The 15,863-nt window shown below is 36.9% G+C and overlaps 1 protein-coding gene across 2 annotated transcripts in view; it reads left to right on the top strand.

The window, feature by feature from the left end:
• The window catches only part of GABPA (GA binding protein transcription factor subunit alpha), a 31,149-nt gene that overhangs the window by 3,319 nt on the left and 11,967 nt on the right, over positions 1 to 15,863 (top strand). For both annotated transcript variants that reach the window (XM_006186172.3, XM_032476944.1), the window contains exons 2-6: positions 3,300 to 3,402; positions 6,609 to 6,753; positions 9,888 to 9,972; positions 11,983 to 12,228; positions 14,914 to 15,108. In XM_006186172.3, the coding sequence (XP_006186234.2) occupies positions 3,326 to 3,402; positions 6,609 to 6,753; positions 9,888 to 9,972; positions 11,983 to 12,228; positions 14,914 to 15,108 (748 nt within the window). In that variant the 5' untranslated portion in view covers positions 3,300 to 3,325. The remainder of the gene's footprint in view (positions 1 to 3,299; positions 3,403 to 6,608; positions 6,754 to 9,887; positions 9,973 to 11,982; positions 12,229 to 14,913; positions 15,109 to 15,863) is intronic.

Below are 15,863 nucleotides of genomic sequence, written 5' to 3'. Positions count from 1 at the left end.
TCAGGAGACCGGCACCCAGGACTCGGGGCTGCACACCTGGCTGTCTGTGGCCTGATGGAAGGGAAACAGCCCCAGGAACACCAGCCTCTGACAGGTTCACCTCACCCAGCCCTGCACTTGCCAACAGCCCAAGCCACTCTCAGCGGGCTGCAAATTCCTGCTGCGTTTGTCTTGAGTTTAAAAAAAAGAAAGAAAGCTGTGCCTGGTTCTCTTTCTCCAGAGAACTCCCCTACCCTGTCTCCTTACAGTTAGTGTCTCAGAATGCTTTCTATTTCGCCAAGTTCCCAGAAAATTCACTTGCTTTCTAATCTTTTTTTAAAAGTTGGTTGTGGAGGTGGGAGTGGGCTTCCCTGTAGGCCCTGAAAATGAAACGTAAATGATCCTTTTAAGTGCTGACCTACTATATAAACCTTGTTCTGTTTCTCACTTTCTGTACAGAACAGTTTTTATGATTTTGCCTCTGCGTGTGTGTACATTAGAGCCTTGTTTCTAACTGCTGTGAAAGTTCCATAGTGTGTTTGCTTCTTTCACATTTTCTTGTATCACAGTACTCCCTTACATGGATGCTTGTATTGGCTCCAGCTTCCAGCTGTCTCCAGCAAAGCTCCCCTTAGCATCCTCAGTCAGTATGAGAATGTCTCTGGAATGCTCATCCACGGGCAAGATTGCTGGATCATAGGTATAAGTGTATTTTATTTGAGCAAGTGCTAGCAGATTTTTCTCCAGAATTGTCAGACCTCTCTGTACTCTTACCAGCAGAGGCAGGACTCTTACACCTCCATGTCCCTCTTCTGATCTGACTCTCTTCTAATCTTTGCCATGTACACATGGTATCAAGTGGTAGCTGCATTTTTGAATGGTCTGAATGTGAGCATTTCTTCATGTCCTTAGCCGTTTTGGTTTCCCTTTATGTGAGTTTCCTTTTCCTGTACTTTGCCTACTTTTCTGATTTGCCCTGGTTTTTTTGAGATTGTTATCAACTTGCAGGAGTTCACTGTCTATTCCAGTTATTAGTCCCTATACACGTTTGGATATGAGAAATATCTTTTCTCCTCTGTAGCCTATCAGGTGAACATAAATCTTAATTTTTATGTGTTCAAATCTGTCTGCTTTTTTTCCTCAAAATTTATGTTTTTGGAATTTTATTTAAGAAATAAATCCTTACCTCTCTTTAGATCACAAAAAAATTCCCACCATTTTCTTCTATTTGCTTTATAGTTTTACCTTTCATATTTAAGCCTTTTAGGCTTCTGGAGTTAATTTATGTCATGTGTAATAGTTCTTATAACATTAATTTATTCAACACATTTTAATACCTTGTATACATCTGTAAACAAATCACCTTTCCCAGGAGGAGCTTATGTTGTTCTACGGGGTTGGTCCCTGCTGGGTCATCACCACCTGTTTTGCTGTAGTGTTCAGGATGGATTCCACAGTTTTACACATAGTATCAATTAAGAAATAGGCTTTATGGGGGAAGGGAAGTCTTAGACCAGGATCAGCAAGAAAACAAAATCCCTTCATTCTTTAATCATCTCAAACAGAATTTTCTGGGGTCTAGGCATTCTGCTAGATGTTCATGAGGTGTATCTATTCCAGTGGAGAGCCCCACGCTTTTATTGTTCTTTCTTCTTATAGGGGAAATGTGTTGAAAATCATCATTTTTGTACCAGGCATTCTAGATTCGGATGCCAGCAATTTGTGGACCAAGTTGTCAGAACCAGCTCTGGAGCAGCTGGAGGTGTTCGGCCCTGTGGAGAGTTACAGCCATTTCTGAAGTGGGAAAGAAGCCTGTGTTGTTTCCTAGTGCTGCTGTGACACTATTGCTACTGACCTAGGGGCTTAAAAACACAAATTTATCACCATACAGTTCTTGAAGTCAAAAGTGAAATCAGATGTTGGCAGAGCTGTGTTTCTTCTGGAGGCTGTGAGGGAGGACCTGTTTCTTTTCTTTTCCCACTTCTAGAGGCTGTGTGCATTCCTTGGCTTGTGGCCACTTACTTTCATCCTCAAAACTAGTCACAGCCGGCTAGTCAAGCCCTTCTCACTTTGAATCACTCGACCTCTTCAGTTTAAGAAAGTGATTTCATTGGACTCATGTGGATAATCTAGGCTACTCTCTTTATGTTCAGGTCAGCTGATTAGTAACCTTAATTCTTCTTTGCCATATGATAGAATGTAATCACAAGTTCTGGGTCATTATTGTGCCTACCGCAGAGATCTTGGTTCCTGGAAAAGTTGAGAGCTGGTACAGCCTGTCCCACTTCTAGGAGCTAGGGGAAGTCCCCAGTCCAGAGAAACCAACTTAAGTTCCTGGGGTCACGTTTGGACAGTTTTGCTCTTCGCACTTTGATAATGAGCCAACAGAAAAAGAAAGACTATAGTAAATGAATGCTGTAGTAGGTTAGAGGATGAATGCTGGGACAAGAAGAACGAACAAAGCTAGGACAAGCAAGGAGGCCAGTGTGGGCGAGGGAGTCAGTAGTAATGGAATGGGGAGTAGCTCACATAGGGCCTTGCTGGCCATCGGAAAGTCTTTAGGTTTCACTGTGATTGGTATCAATCAAAGGAGTGCTATGATGTAACTGCACTTTTAAAAAAGGTCACTGCTGTGTACTGACTGAGACCACATTGTAGGGGGACAAGGGCAGCAGCACAGGGAAACATGTTAGGAAGAGGCTGTTGGAGCATTCCAGTGAGAGATGGTGGTGGCTCTTGTACTGGTGATGGTGTGTATTTAGGCAGTAATGCAAATATCTATAGTGATTTTGTTATTTTATTTTGCTGTTTGAGATTATTACACTGACATTTATAAGATATGTAATTTGTAACAAAAATCATAGCCAGGATTAACTTTGTATTACTCTGTTAGTTCAGTGGTTTGCAGTAAATTCTGCTAATAAGGTACAGTTTTTAGCTGAACAGTTGTAAATGGTTCATCTCCATGTTGATTTTTAAGCTGCAGGTTTGAGTCTTTTATTAAGACTGAATTGCTTTAATATAGTTGACATACTTGTCACTTGATTTTGGAGTAACTTAAATTAATTTACTGAGCTAAGATTGGGTGAAAAACATCCCAGAACATCCAGTGGAGTGATGATGATGTCATGTCTGGTTAATAAATATCATTAAACAAAAACTAGTTTGTAAATATCTATAAATTATGGATTTTCCTTTACATGTGAAGGTTACTTCCTCCTGCTTACCTCTGATTTTATTTGAATTGAGTTTTTGCTTCTTATATAGCATTTCTGTTTATGCAGATAATTTCAGAATGTCTTAAAATTTAACTCTTATAGGGCTGAGCTTTTGAAATACTTCAACCATGACGAAGAGAGAAGCAGAGGAGCTGATAGAAATTGAGATTGATGGAACAGAGAAACCAGAGTGCACAGAAGAAAGGTTAGTATTTTTTGAATTGACCACTTTTATATTAGCAGCATGCCGAATTAAAATTAAGGATCAAGCCAGAGTTCTTTGGGGCCCTTTTCCTTTTTTTCAACTGACCTCAGCATTTGGGGGGATAATGTATTGCCTTTTTTCTCTAACTTAATGGGTTTGTAGCTGGGAGGAAAAGGTAGTTTTAAACCGAAGATAGTAATAAGCGTAGGTGATAATGATCAAGCAATTGATTGTGATGGTTTTTTATCCTTGGGCACTGTTTGATTCTTTCTCTTCTTGTCTGTGCTGATTATCTTTATTTCAGGAAGAGTTTTAATTCACAACCTGAACGAATTTAACAACTAGTACCTATCAGGAGTACATGAATCAGTGAGACTATAACCTGCCCTTGTAGGGACCACCATGTATTTGAGGAGATACAGCTGGGAGCCACCACATTACTAAGCATGCAGAGTCGTAGGAAGGTGTTCGTTTTTGGAACAGTAATAGAATATTACTTTCTCTGTTAAGGAAGGAGGGCAGTTGTAGTGAGTTCAGAATCCAAGGAGAGAATGTGGGTAAAAATAGAGATTTGGGAGTCAAAAAGGTTGAGGAAGGTAATGGCTAATGATTCTGCTTTACTCTGTAAAGCCGGAGGTGAGATATTTTAATATGCCGAAGGTAAAAGGGGCTAAAGAGTAGTCGAAAACTTCTGTAGAGTTACAGAGCTTTAGAATAGAACAGCTACAGTGGGAACGGACAAGATTACTAAGGATAAAATAAGGATGATTTTATTGTGGAAAGAATACTTAACATGCAGTCTACCCTCAACAAATTTTTAAGTGTACAGTATGATATTGTCAACTGTAGGCACAATGTTGTACAACAGATCTCAACAACTTATTTGTCTTGCATAATTGAGATTTTATGCCAGTTAATGATTAGCTCCCCCATTCCCCCATTTTTTTTGCCCTCAGGCCATGGTTACCCAACCACACCACCTTTTCTGCTCAAAGGAGACGCCTGACTCTAGCTCAAAAGACAAACCCCATTTTAGTTGTCCTCAGTCCTGTCCTCTCTCACCATGTCCTGACATAGGAACATTTTCCTCACAGAAAAGGTCTAAAATACCTTGACATGACTGCCTGGGAGATCTTAAATTTTTAATGGACCTTTTCAACATGTTTGATTATGAAATTTTCCCCAGCCAAAGAAACAACAGACTACATGCCTTTTAAAATTTTCATACACACACACACACACACAAACACACACACACACACACACACATACATACATACATACATACATACATACATACATACATTTATTTCTTTATGTAGCAAATTACCCCAAAACTTGGCGGCTTGAAACACCCAACTGTTGTTATTGCACAGTTTCTCAGAGTCAGGAACCTAGAAGTTTAGCTGGATAGTTCTGGCTCAGAGTATTTCATGAGCTTGCAGTTAAGCTGTCAGTCTGGACTGCAGTCATCTGAAGAGTTGACTGGGGCTGGTATGTCTGTTGCCGAGATCACTCATGAGATTGGTGGCAGGACCACTCACTTCCTCATCACGTGGGCTTCTGTGTAGGGCTGCGCGTGACATGGCAGCCAGCTTTCCCGAAAACAAGTAGTCTGAGAGAGCATTCGCGTCGGTATCTTTTTAAATAACTTAATCTAAGAAGCGACACATATGTCACAGCCTTAGTCCTTTGGTCACACAGTCCAACCTTGGTACAGTTCGGGAGGGAAGTATAATATTAGGAGGTGAGGATCTTTGGGCCATCTTGAAGCCTCACGTACATGTATTTATTTTTATATACACATTCATGGTCTACAGAATCTAAAGTTTTTACTGTTTGCCCCCTTTCGAAAACCTTTGTCCATGTCTCACGTGAGAGATTGGTAGTTACCGCTGTTGGTAGTTACTGCTCGCCTGGCGGGTAGCAGCAGGTTACTGGCGAAGGGGGCAGTGGTGGCCATCTGGCTGTAGCAGGAATTTAGATCTAGTTATGGGAGATCATCCACACTTTTTTTTTGAGAGAAGTTGATACTCAGATTTTTGTATGAAGTTTCCCAAGGTGTAAATAGTGGCAACAGAATATTAAAAATGTTTTAAATGTTGAGCTTATGTAAAGTAGGTCCTTAAAAATCTGTCTCAAAGTGATATCTGACTCTTTTAAAGAATTACTGTTACAAAGAAAGGAAAAAATATAGCCCACTGCACTACAGCTGAAGTATTTGGTAAAAATACTTAACCAAAAACCCCAATTATTTTACCCTCACAAATAAGCATAATAATAGTTCACTATTATTTTAAAATCTTGTTTTCTTCAGTTATGAGTCATCTATTTTGTAAATGTTAAAAGTTTTAGAAGGAATTTAAGCTAAATACAATCAATGAATATGCTATATAAATTGCATTAGGCTTGGAATTTATGTGAAATGGAACTTGACAAGTTTTTAAGGACATACTGTTTTTGACAACTGCAAGTGAGTTTTAAATCATATTTAAATTAAACATGTGAAACATAATTGAATTCTAGATTTACCAATTCAGCAAATATTACTGTCTTCTGTTTGGCCTCAAATAAGGATTCACAAAAGATATATAGGATTGCTTACCAAAGATTTTACCCTTAAGGAGCTATGGTTCCATAGAATTCAGAGTATGAACTAACAATGCAAAAGAGCCCTTAGAGAGTTTTAAAGGAATAATATAATATTATTTATGGTGGATCTGTGGTGATTATAACCAGTAGATTAAATGGGAACTATTTTATAATTTATATTATTAAATTGTATTTATGTTGGGAAGGGAAATTGACTAGTAGAGATGGCATACAAATTTTGAGACTTTTTATATTCTTTTTTGAGTCTAAAATAACTTAGAAATATATAAACGTAAAGATCTCCCCTTAAATGTTGTATGTGCAATATTTGTATATATACACAAACACACACACATATATATATACGTAACAAGGCATATTTGCAAGGTTGCTTTAAATTGCAAGCTGGCGTTTCTCTGTGATTCACTGTTCAGTTTGGCAACGCTGATTGGTGATGAGCCTACCACTATGAAAGATGTCCTTTGCAGAAATGAGCTTCAAAGACCAGAAATATGTTTTGGTGTTGAATTTTATATTGAACACATTGTTACATTAACATCCAGGGTAGAAATGTAATTCTTAACTGCTATATCCTTTAACATTATATTCGTTAGCATTGTGGAACAAACCTACACCCCAGCCGAATGTGTAAGCCAGGCCATAGACATCAATGAGCCAATAGGCAATTTAAAGAAACTACTGGAACCACGACTACAGTGTTCTTTGGATGCTCATGAAATTTGCCTGCAAGATATCCAGGTATTCTCTTTTTCTTTTTTGAGATTTCTATTTCAGCACTTATGTCTGCATTAGAATTCTTTTGTTGTTGGCCTTTTATTTCTATAGCTCTAGCCTTTCTCTCTGAACCTAGATTTGACCTATATTATTATAAAATTTAAGCATTTAGAAATAAAAAGAATTCTTTCAACAGAATTTCCTTTATTTAAATTTATTTTTAAAATATTGAGTAATCAAGCGTTCTTTTTTTTTTTTTTTACTTTCACATATAGAAAATGAGAAGTTTAAATCTATTTGAATCAGAGCTTAAATTTAGAGCTGTGGGAAGCACATTGACCTTGGAAGCTGAAGGAGTGTGTCCTCCTCGTACCCTGTTTCTAAATAGCTTTTAACTTCTTAGTGCATCAGTTTCCTCATCTTTATAAAGAGATGATTTGACTGAATGATTTTACATTCCCTTCAATCTTTATTTGCTCCAGCAGTATATTTTAGATAAAAATTTAAATATCTATGTATACACATAGATATTTATAATAATATATATGATAATAATATTTTATGTTTGTGGCATATGTATAGTCATGTTCTATGGTGTTCTTTCAAGCAAGGGAGTATTTTTATGTATAAAAGGCAGTAGCCTAGACAGGATTGCTCAAATAGTTTCTCCAGGCCTTCCTGGAGCGTGTGAGTAAATACTAGGGGTTTATTCTGTTTTTTAATACTAACTCATGCTAAAGTATAGTATGTCATTTTTTGGATCATTTGGTTTGCTTTATTCTTTACTCCTCCCCCGCCCCCGCCTTGTGATATAGCTATTCCATGTATTACAGAACGTTTGCCATACTTTTAAAAAATTCAGATCATTGTTATGTCTACTATTTTAAAATAAGATATTGATGTAGAACAAATTGAAATGTTTTAATGAAATTTTTGAATTTTAGTTGCCATTTAACCATACTTCTTTCTTTTCGGTAAGTCTAATAAATATTGGGGGAAGGGAAGTTGCTCTTCTAAAACTAGAGAATATAAGTGCATCTAATAATAGTATAATTTTAGGATTTAAGGTTTTTCTTCTCTCAATACTGAAAGGATAAATTAGCACAGTCTTTCTGGAAGGTAATATAGCATTTAGTGTCTGTTAATGTTGAATGTGGAGTATCTAGCAGTTCCACCTCAAGGAATTGTTCTTAAAGACATGCTCACCTGGGTGAACAAAGGTGTACCTCTGAAATGTACATTGCATGGTTGTGCAGAAGCTATCTCAAATGATCCAAAAACAGAGAGTTAGATAAATAAACTCTATAGATTGGAATTCAGGGCAACCATTAAAATTTGGTGAACTAAAGCTATATGGGCAGTTTACACTGAATAGAAAATTTTCTGCAGAACATTTCTAAATTGTTGCATTTATTCTTCACTTCAGTCTTTGAAGTCACCATATTCTTAATCATATTCTGCAGACGTGGAGACTGAGATTTAAAGAAATTAAGTAATTTACCTAATGCATAGCTACAAAGGGGTGCATTGAAATTTGCACCCAGGCCTGTGTGACTCCAAAACTCTCTTCACTTGTTTGAAGCTGACTTTTTAAGAAAGTTTTTATTGACTAACTCAGTGTCACTGGACTTGACCTGATTTTTTTTCATGTGTAAAATTGTGGGGAATCTGGACTCAATCTCTTCCTTGTCTTTCAGCTCTGACATTTGTTATTGCTCTTACAATACCTGACCTAACCAAAATGAAAATATGACCTGCACAGCACCCAATATATCATAGGTCCTCGATAAATATTAGTTGAGTAAAAGAAAATATGCAAAATTTATAGTATCATAGAATTCAGAGCTAGTCTTGGATCTAGGGCATTTTGCATTTCTTCCTGTCCCCCTTCCTCTCCTCAAAAGGGTGGGAGGATAGCATCTTCTGTTTTCCATGTCAAGACACGAATGCAGAAACGCAGTTGGAGTCACAGTGCTTGTGGTAATGCTCTTGTATTTTCAGATGAATCTTGGCCTGAAAGCTGCTGAACAGCAGTTGAGTTGCACTTCTCTAAGGAATATGACCCAAGATCTAATACCGTGATTGAGTTTTGTCGTTGGGCCGGCTCCTACTGAACTAGCTAGTGTATTTAGCACCTAAGAGCCCTCTTCCAGAGGTACACAGGCTTCAGCTTCTGGTAGACAATACCAGTGTCCACTAGAGAGGGGGGAAATCTCAAAATGAGAATTTTTTAACAAAATATCAGGCAGAGACTATTGTATTAAGGAGTGAAGCTGCCACGTTTGATCTGTCTGCAGGGTGACACAGCTTTTCCCATCTCTGCTTAAGTTAGATGCATAGCCACGTAAGGTTTTAGGCTTTATGTATGTGACGCTTTTAATATTAGAAAATGTGTTTGTACCATGACTAGAGTGCTGGCTGAATTCTTGAGAATGAGAGTGGGAGGAGCTTTGTCCATCCAGCTGTATGATACGCAGACACACAGAGATATACATTAGTCAAAAGGATTAATAGTGGAAGCCTATTTTTAAACTGGTGACAGAATGTCTGGAAGTCAGAGTTACTTTTGTCATCAATTTGCCATTTGTGTGAAATGCATTCAGAAGCACTGATACTGAAAGATCCTGAAAGGATATATAATTATGATAAAACATATTCATAGCTAGGTCGGATAATAGGTTGTAAGTCCTGTAACTTTATGATCAGAAATTCAGAGTTAACCTTGCTCTTGAATGTGTATTGTTGTTTACAAGTGAGATATATATGGCAAGAATTATGTAAATTAATTTGTATAAATTGTCCCCCCTAATAAAATACCTCTGCTTATTCATGGCAGATAAAGTGCATTCTCTTCTACTTTAAATACTTTTACAGAAATCGTTGCCTTTTGGCATCATTTAACATTCTAAACTAGACTCCGGGGCTAGAGGAGACCCCCACTTAAATCCTGTTGCTTGTCTTGTCCTTAATTGCTACCACAGTGGTTAAATTATTCTCAGTTTTGGCAAAGAATTAAATGGTATGACAACTTGAATAATTAAATGTGTTTTTATAATTTAATTAGTATGCTTCAGTAATTAAGTCCTGTTTGACATATCCATTTATACTAAACGAGATGACTGAGCTAAAATAATCTTACTCATTTTACCCATCTTCAGCTGGATCCAGAACGAAGTTTATTTGACCAAGGAGTAAAAACAGATGGAACTGTACAGCTTAGTGTACAGGTAATTTCTTACCAAGGTAAGTTACTTTTAATGTTATTTAAAAATTTCAGCTCATGTTTTTCTAATACGGGAACTCAGTTTTAGATGGTTGTCAATTACTTAATGTAATGTTATAGCCAAATATTCATATTTTTGATTTAATTGTTTTACCTGTTGGGGTGAAACAGATAGTATAACACATTGTCCCTTCTTTATCAGGAAAGGATATATTGTAGGGTAGTAAATAGCAGGACCACAGGGAGGACTAGAAGAACAGGTCTGGGGGACTTTCTAAGAATGCCGCAGCCCCACCACAGAACTGCACTGCCAAGGAAGCTGCTGCTCTGCCAGGATGTGGAAAATGCCGGATCTGAAAGCCGCCACTGTAGCTGTCAACCTGGAACCATGCTGCCTTTTCAGTGATCCACATCAGCCAAAACGTGGATGCCATGTGCATGCTTGTCTCCTCTACTCATTTCCAAATAGAAGGCTCATGCTCGTGATTCTAGAACCTAAATCACACCTGGAAACCCTAGCTGCAAGGGAACCTAGTCTCTACAGCTTAACACAGACAGAGGAATTTGCAAAGAATGTGGGTGACCCAGTCAGCCAGATCCATCACAGTATTTTATTAATCTGTGTTAAGTACACAAGTTAGAAAATTAGGAAAATTTTGGTGGGTTGAATCTTAGTCTTTTTAAATGTGGCCTGTTGGGTTTTCTAACCAGAGTTTTAGACTAATTTTAATCTTTGAACATGTTTTATTGCTTACAATTCTGTTTCACAATCCAAAGTTTTCTTCAGATTATAAAAATGGTAATTACTTACTTCTGATCCTTAATTTCTCCAGGATTTACTATTGTTGGGAATAGAAAAGAAAATCAGTTTTTGTTTTTATTTTTAAAAGCATGGTTATCTCTCAGTGCAGGCGTGTTTAAGAAGTTGACTTCATAAAATTTGAATGGAAGATTAGGGGATAAATTTAAGGAAAAATTCTTTTCAAAAATTATGATTTTCTTCTCATGTATATTTGAAAAAGTGACTTCTGTTTATACCACCTAATGGGTGATAGCAGTGTATTTTCTTATAATACTGGTTTTCATGATTGAATTGGTTTCACGATAGAATTTCACGATACTGAAATTGAGTTTTGTTTTTTCTTTCAAATGTACTTTGATTGAATTTTGATATAGATTGTAACTGAACAGTAAACAGTAGCTGTTAAGTAGTCTGATAGTTCCTTAGAGCTGTCATTTAACATAAGTATCTGAGATTATTTCATAAAGGGCTGTTACGTTTTGAATATCTTAAGTATTTAGGTTTTTCTTTATTCAGTTGAAAATGAAAATCAGAATTTAATGATGTGAATTTAACACACTCAGTGTCTGTTTATTTTTAAAACATATACTTTGTCTTCTAAAAGCAGTCAGTAAACAATTTGCTTAGAAAGACTTAAAGTTCTGAGGATGGATAGCTACTCATTTGTACTCTCCCTAGTTTAGTTAAATATTTGTACGTAGGGTGTATGTGTGAGGGTGGGAGGGGGTGGTGGTGGTGGTGGTGGTCTTAAATTATTTTAGACTTGTGGAAAAGTTGCAAGTGTAGTAAAAATTCCTGGATATTCTTTACCCAGATTCTACAAATGTAAAATTTTATTACTTTTGTTTTATTCTCTCTCTCCCTCATCCCCACATTGTTTTTGACCTGTTTAAGAGTAAGATGTAGACATGATTCCTTTCTATCTTTAAATACATTAGTATGTGTGTTTTCCAAAAACAAGAATTCTTTTTACATGACCACAGTTCAGTTATCAAAATCAGGAAATTAATATTGATACAGTAATTTTTTTAATCTACCAAAGTTCTGTTGAATTTTTGTTTTTATCATTTAATAGAAATTTGTTAAGTTCTCTAGACATAATGCTAAAAAATATTTAAAATTGAGTTTTGCTCTACCATTAGAGAACATATAAAGTAAACTAAATTTTAATTTGTTAGTGACTTTCATGTTTTTGCTTTTCTTATCCTTTTGGTAAATCACTGTTAAGGAATTGAACCAAAGCTAAACATCCTGGAAATTGTTAAACCTGCGGAAACAGTTGAAGTGGTTATTGATCCAGATGCCCACCATGCTGAAGCAGAAGCACATCTTGTTGAGGAAGCTCAAGTGATAACTCTTGATGGCACAAAGCACATTACAACCATTTCCGATGAAACCTCAGAACAGGTGACGAGATGGGCTGCCGCCCTGGAAGGTTACAGGAAAGAGCAGGAGCGTCTTGGGATACCCTACGGTAATCAAATGCAAAATAATGATGTTAGGTAGGATAAACAGAATTAAGCTTCACATAGAAGACACTAGGGTGAGTGAGTTATCTCTTTTAAATGTAGAATTTTTAGGAAATATGTTAATTTTTCATGTATCTTTTTTTTTTTTTTTTTTGGACTGTAACACATAATGGTGCTGGAAATACAAATGTATTAAGAAATTATTTCAGTATCTGCTTCATATCCTCCCTGATCTGATGTGTTCCTAGTGTCCACATGTAGGGGATGCTTCCATTCAGTTGGCTCCTGAGAATGAAGGAGAGGCCCTGGGGTTTCTAACCACACTGTAGACTTTAAATTAGTCTCGTTCTCCACTTAAACCTCCTACAACCTGGAACCACCGTGACCTGAGTCAGTAGAAGCTCCAGAGGCAGGAACGCTCTCGCTCCTTACTGGTTTCCTCCGTGATGGCTATTAGGTCATAGCTGCTTTTATTCCACTTGATTTTTTTACTTTGCTTATTGTCTTCCAAAAAGCTGCTTGCCGTCTCATCCATTTCTGTCATTTCCCACTCATGTTCCTATGAGTTTACATTTTTCAGAAATGTCTTTACTGTCATTTTACTAGGGACTTAGAGCAAAGAGTCAGGGACAACATGCATGGCAATTAGTTACGTTAAACCAGAACTCCTGATACTACGTAAGAAAGTAAACAGATGAGTACTATTTTCCCCTAACTTTTTGATCTTGATACTTCTTTGTTTATGTAAATAAACGCACTGACTTGAACTTTGAAGTGTGGTTCAGGATAGGTAGCTTTGCTTTTTTTTCTTTTTTTTTTTTCTTTAATTTCTTTTTATAAGTTTTTAATTTGTTTATTTTGTGGGGAGGAGGTAATTAGGTTTATTTTTAGAGGAGGTACTGGGGATTGAACACAGGACCTTGTGCATGTTAAGCATTGCTCTACCACTTGAGCTCTACCCTCCCTGCCGGATAGACGCTTTTCTAACTTTCCAGAACTCCTTCTGCTGTTTCTGACTTGTATTAAAAAGTAGAGCCTCTTGCTTTCTCGGTTCCTGCCTGTCCCTTACTCCACTTGTATCTGGACCTCCTCTTTCCCTGTCCCTTTCCCAGGTGTTCCTATACTGCTCAACTTCGATTTCCCTCCCACCAGTTTCTGCTAATTGTGTTCCCCTCTCCTGGAAGTGATCTTGGCTTAGTTTGAAAAGCTCACAAGTACATGGTTCCAGCCCCTTTACAGCTACTATGGACTCAGTACTCCACTGCTGCTGTGTTGGGCTAACCTACTTTGAGCTGCTCCTTTCAGCTTGGCCTGTTGTGCTTTCAAGCAATACTTCCTGGCTGTGTTGAGGTTTCCCAGGCCCAGGATGGAGAATGCGTCAGATGTCCCTTTGTTTTCCTCTTCGCTCTCTCCTGTTTAGATGCTGATACTCACAGCTCTTGTGGCTGTTACTGCTGTGTCTTTACCTGTGTGTATTTTGGGTTCCATGGAGATCCCACATCACCTGATTTATTGTAAATGTCCATGGATTTCTGGTTTTGCTCTCTAGTTGTTGTTAGTGTTTTGTTTTTTTTAATGTGTGCATTCAGGGAAATTAAAAAAAAATTGCTGCCATCTTCAGAATCCTCCCCCCTTAACTTCTTTGTGAAAAAAAATCAAATAAAAAAATCAGTTCTGTGGCTGTCAATTCTGTCTTCTTATATTTGATTCATTTTTCCTGTAAATTGGCTCTTGATAAGTACCTGAAAGTTATTTTTCCCACCTGTTTTCTTACTGAATAACATGTATCTTGGGAGTGTATAACCAGTTATTTGGACAGATTATCTTCTCCAAGCAGAAGTACCTATACCAAAATGAATTCAGTTAGTATTTATTAAAGTTCTGTGAGTAGAATGCACTCTTAGGTTCCAGGGACACAATAATATTTATACATGTTGGCCATCTTTTTCGTTTGTGAATTCATTTGATAGTAAAAAAAATAATGAAGAAAATGAAACTATTTGGATTCATCTTTTATATATTCAACAAATGTATGCACTGTGGTAAGCTCTGAAGATACAATCCTCATATTTAAAACAGTCCTTATAATCCACAGGCTTATAAGACACAGTCCTTGTATTTAAGACCTAAAGATTTTATAGGGGAAAGACAGTTGAGTAAATGTACGATTAGCTTATTGTAAGTACCACCAAACGGGTAAGTGAAGGAGCAACTAGCTTTTTATAAGAAGCAGAAGTGAGGAAAGGTTACATTGTTTATATTCTGGAATAAGTCTAGCTCCTCAGAAACCCCTTATAGTTTTTTTCAGTGCATCATATATACAGTACCACAAAATAATTTTTAAAACTTGAATAACTTATTCCATTTTCTCTAGGATTAATTATGTATTTTATTCTTGCATTTGGCCCACTGGAGGGCAGTTTTGCATTTTGTTTTTCTTGATAAAATTCTAGACTAACTGATAGAAACAAATGAATCCATCAAAAATTTAGATTAAGAAATTGAAAAGGAGCTAAGGAGAAAATAGAGCATAAAAATCTTTTTAGTTCATATAATGAATTTATTTACTTCACTTACTTGGGAGTTAAAAAAACCTGTTGGGTTTTATCTATGTGTGTGTGTTGACAACTGTAAGTTTATATAATATTTAAGATGCAATTGGACCAATCATAGTATTTTTCTCTTTATAGATCCCATACAGTGGTCCACAGACCAAGTCCTGCATTGGGTGGTTTGGGTAATGAAGGAATTCAGCATGACTGACATCGACCTCGCTACGCTGAATATTTCTGGAAGAGAACTATGTAGCCTCAACCAAGAAGATTTTTTTCAGCGGGTCCCTCGGGGAGAAATTCTCTGGAGTCATCTGGAACTTCTTCGAAAATGTACAAAATTGAAATTATTATCTATTTGCATTGTAACTTAAGTGTAATTGAATTTCTTTATAACTTTGTTTTCATCTTGTTCATTGATAATAGCAATAATAACTAACATGTATTGACTGTGTGAGGCTGTGCTGAGAGCTTTGTATGTATTATTTAGTCCTGTACTAATGCCACAGAGCATTACTTCCCTTATTTTTTTAGATAAGAAACTGAGGCTTAGAAAGCCCTCACAGTGTTATAGGACTAGGGAGTGGCAGAGCCGGGATTCAAACCCAAGCTGACCAACACTGGAATCCGAGTTCTTAAGTAAGATTCTGTGCCCCTGCACTTATACTCTGCTTGTTGACTTTTGTTTCATCAGCCAGTTCTTCCATTTATGCTCATCTTCTAGAAATTTAAGATTATCTATTCACGGATGGCTTCCCTCTCATTGTCTTCATTACTGGGGTTAATTCTTTTAAAATATCTTTTAATTGAATGGATCTTAAGGGAAAAGGGGAAAGTGTAAGTATGCAGCCGACCATCTTGAATTGGAGGTTATCATGTTCCCGTGTTGCTCCACAGACATTCTTAAAATGATTAAGTGACTAGAGAAATTAGAAACCACTTGACTGTCCAACAGAAAGAGTTCAAATATAAGTTATTTTCTTTGAGTTTTAATCTGTCTTAAATTTCAATGACTGTTAAAGTATCCTAGCAGTGACCCACTTCCTAACACTATTACATAAATCAGCTGTGCTAGCCAAGTTCGCATG

This window comes from Camelus ferus, chromosome 1 (assembly GCF_009834535.1).
Source record: "Camelus ferus isolate YT-003-E chromosome 1, BCGSAC_Cfer_1.0, whole genome shotgun sequence".
Taxonomy (NCBI): domain Eukaryota; kingdom Metazoa; phylum Chordata; class Mammalia; order Artiodactyla; family Camelidae; genus Camelus; species Camelus ferus.
The sequence above is the reverse complement of the archived record's forward strand: the minus strand, read 5'-3'. Positions and strand labels throughout refer to the sequence as shown.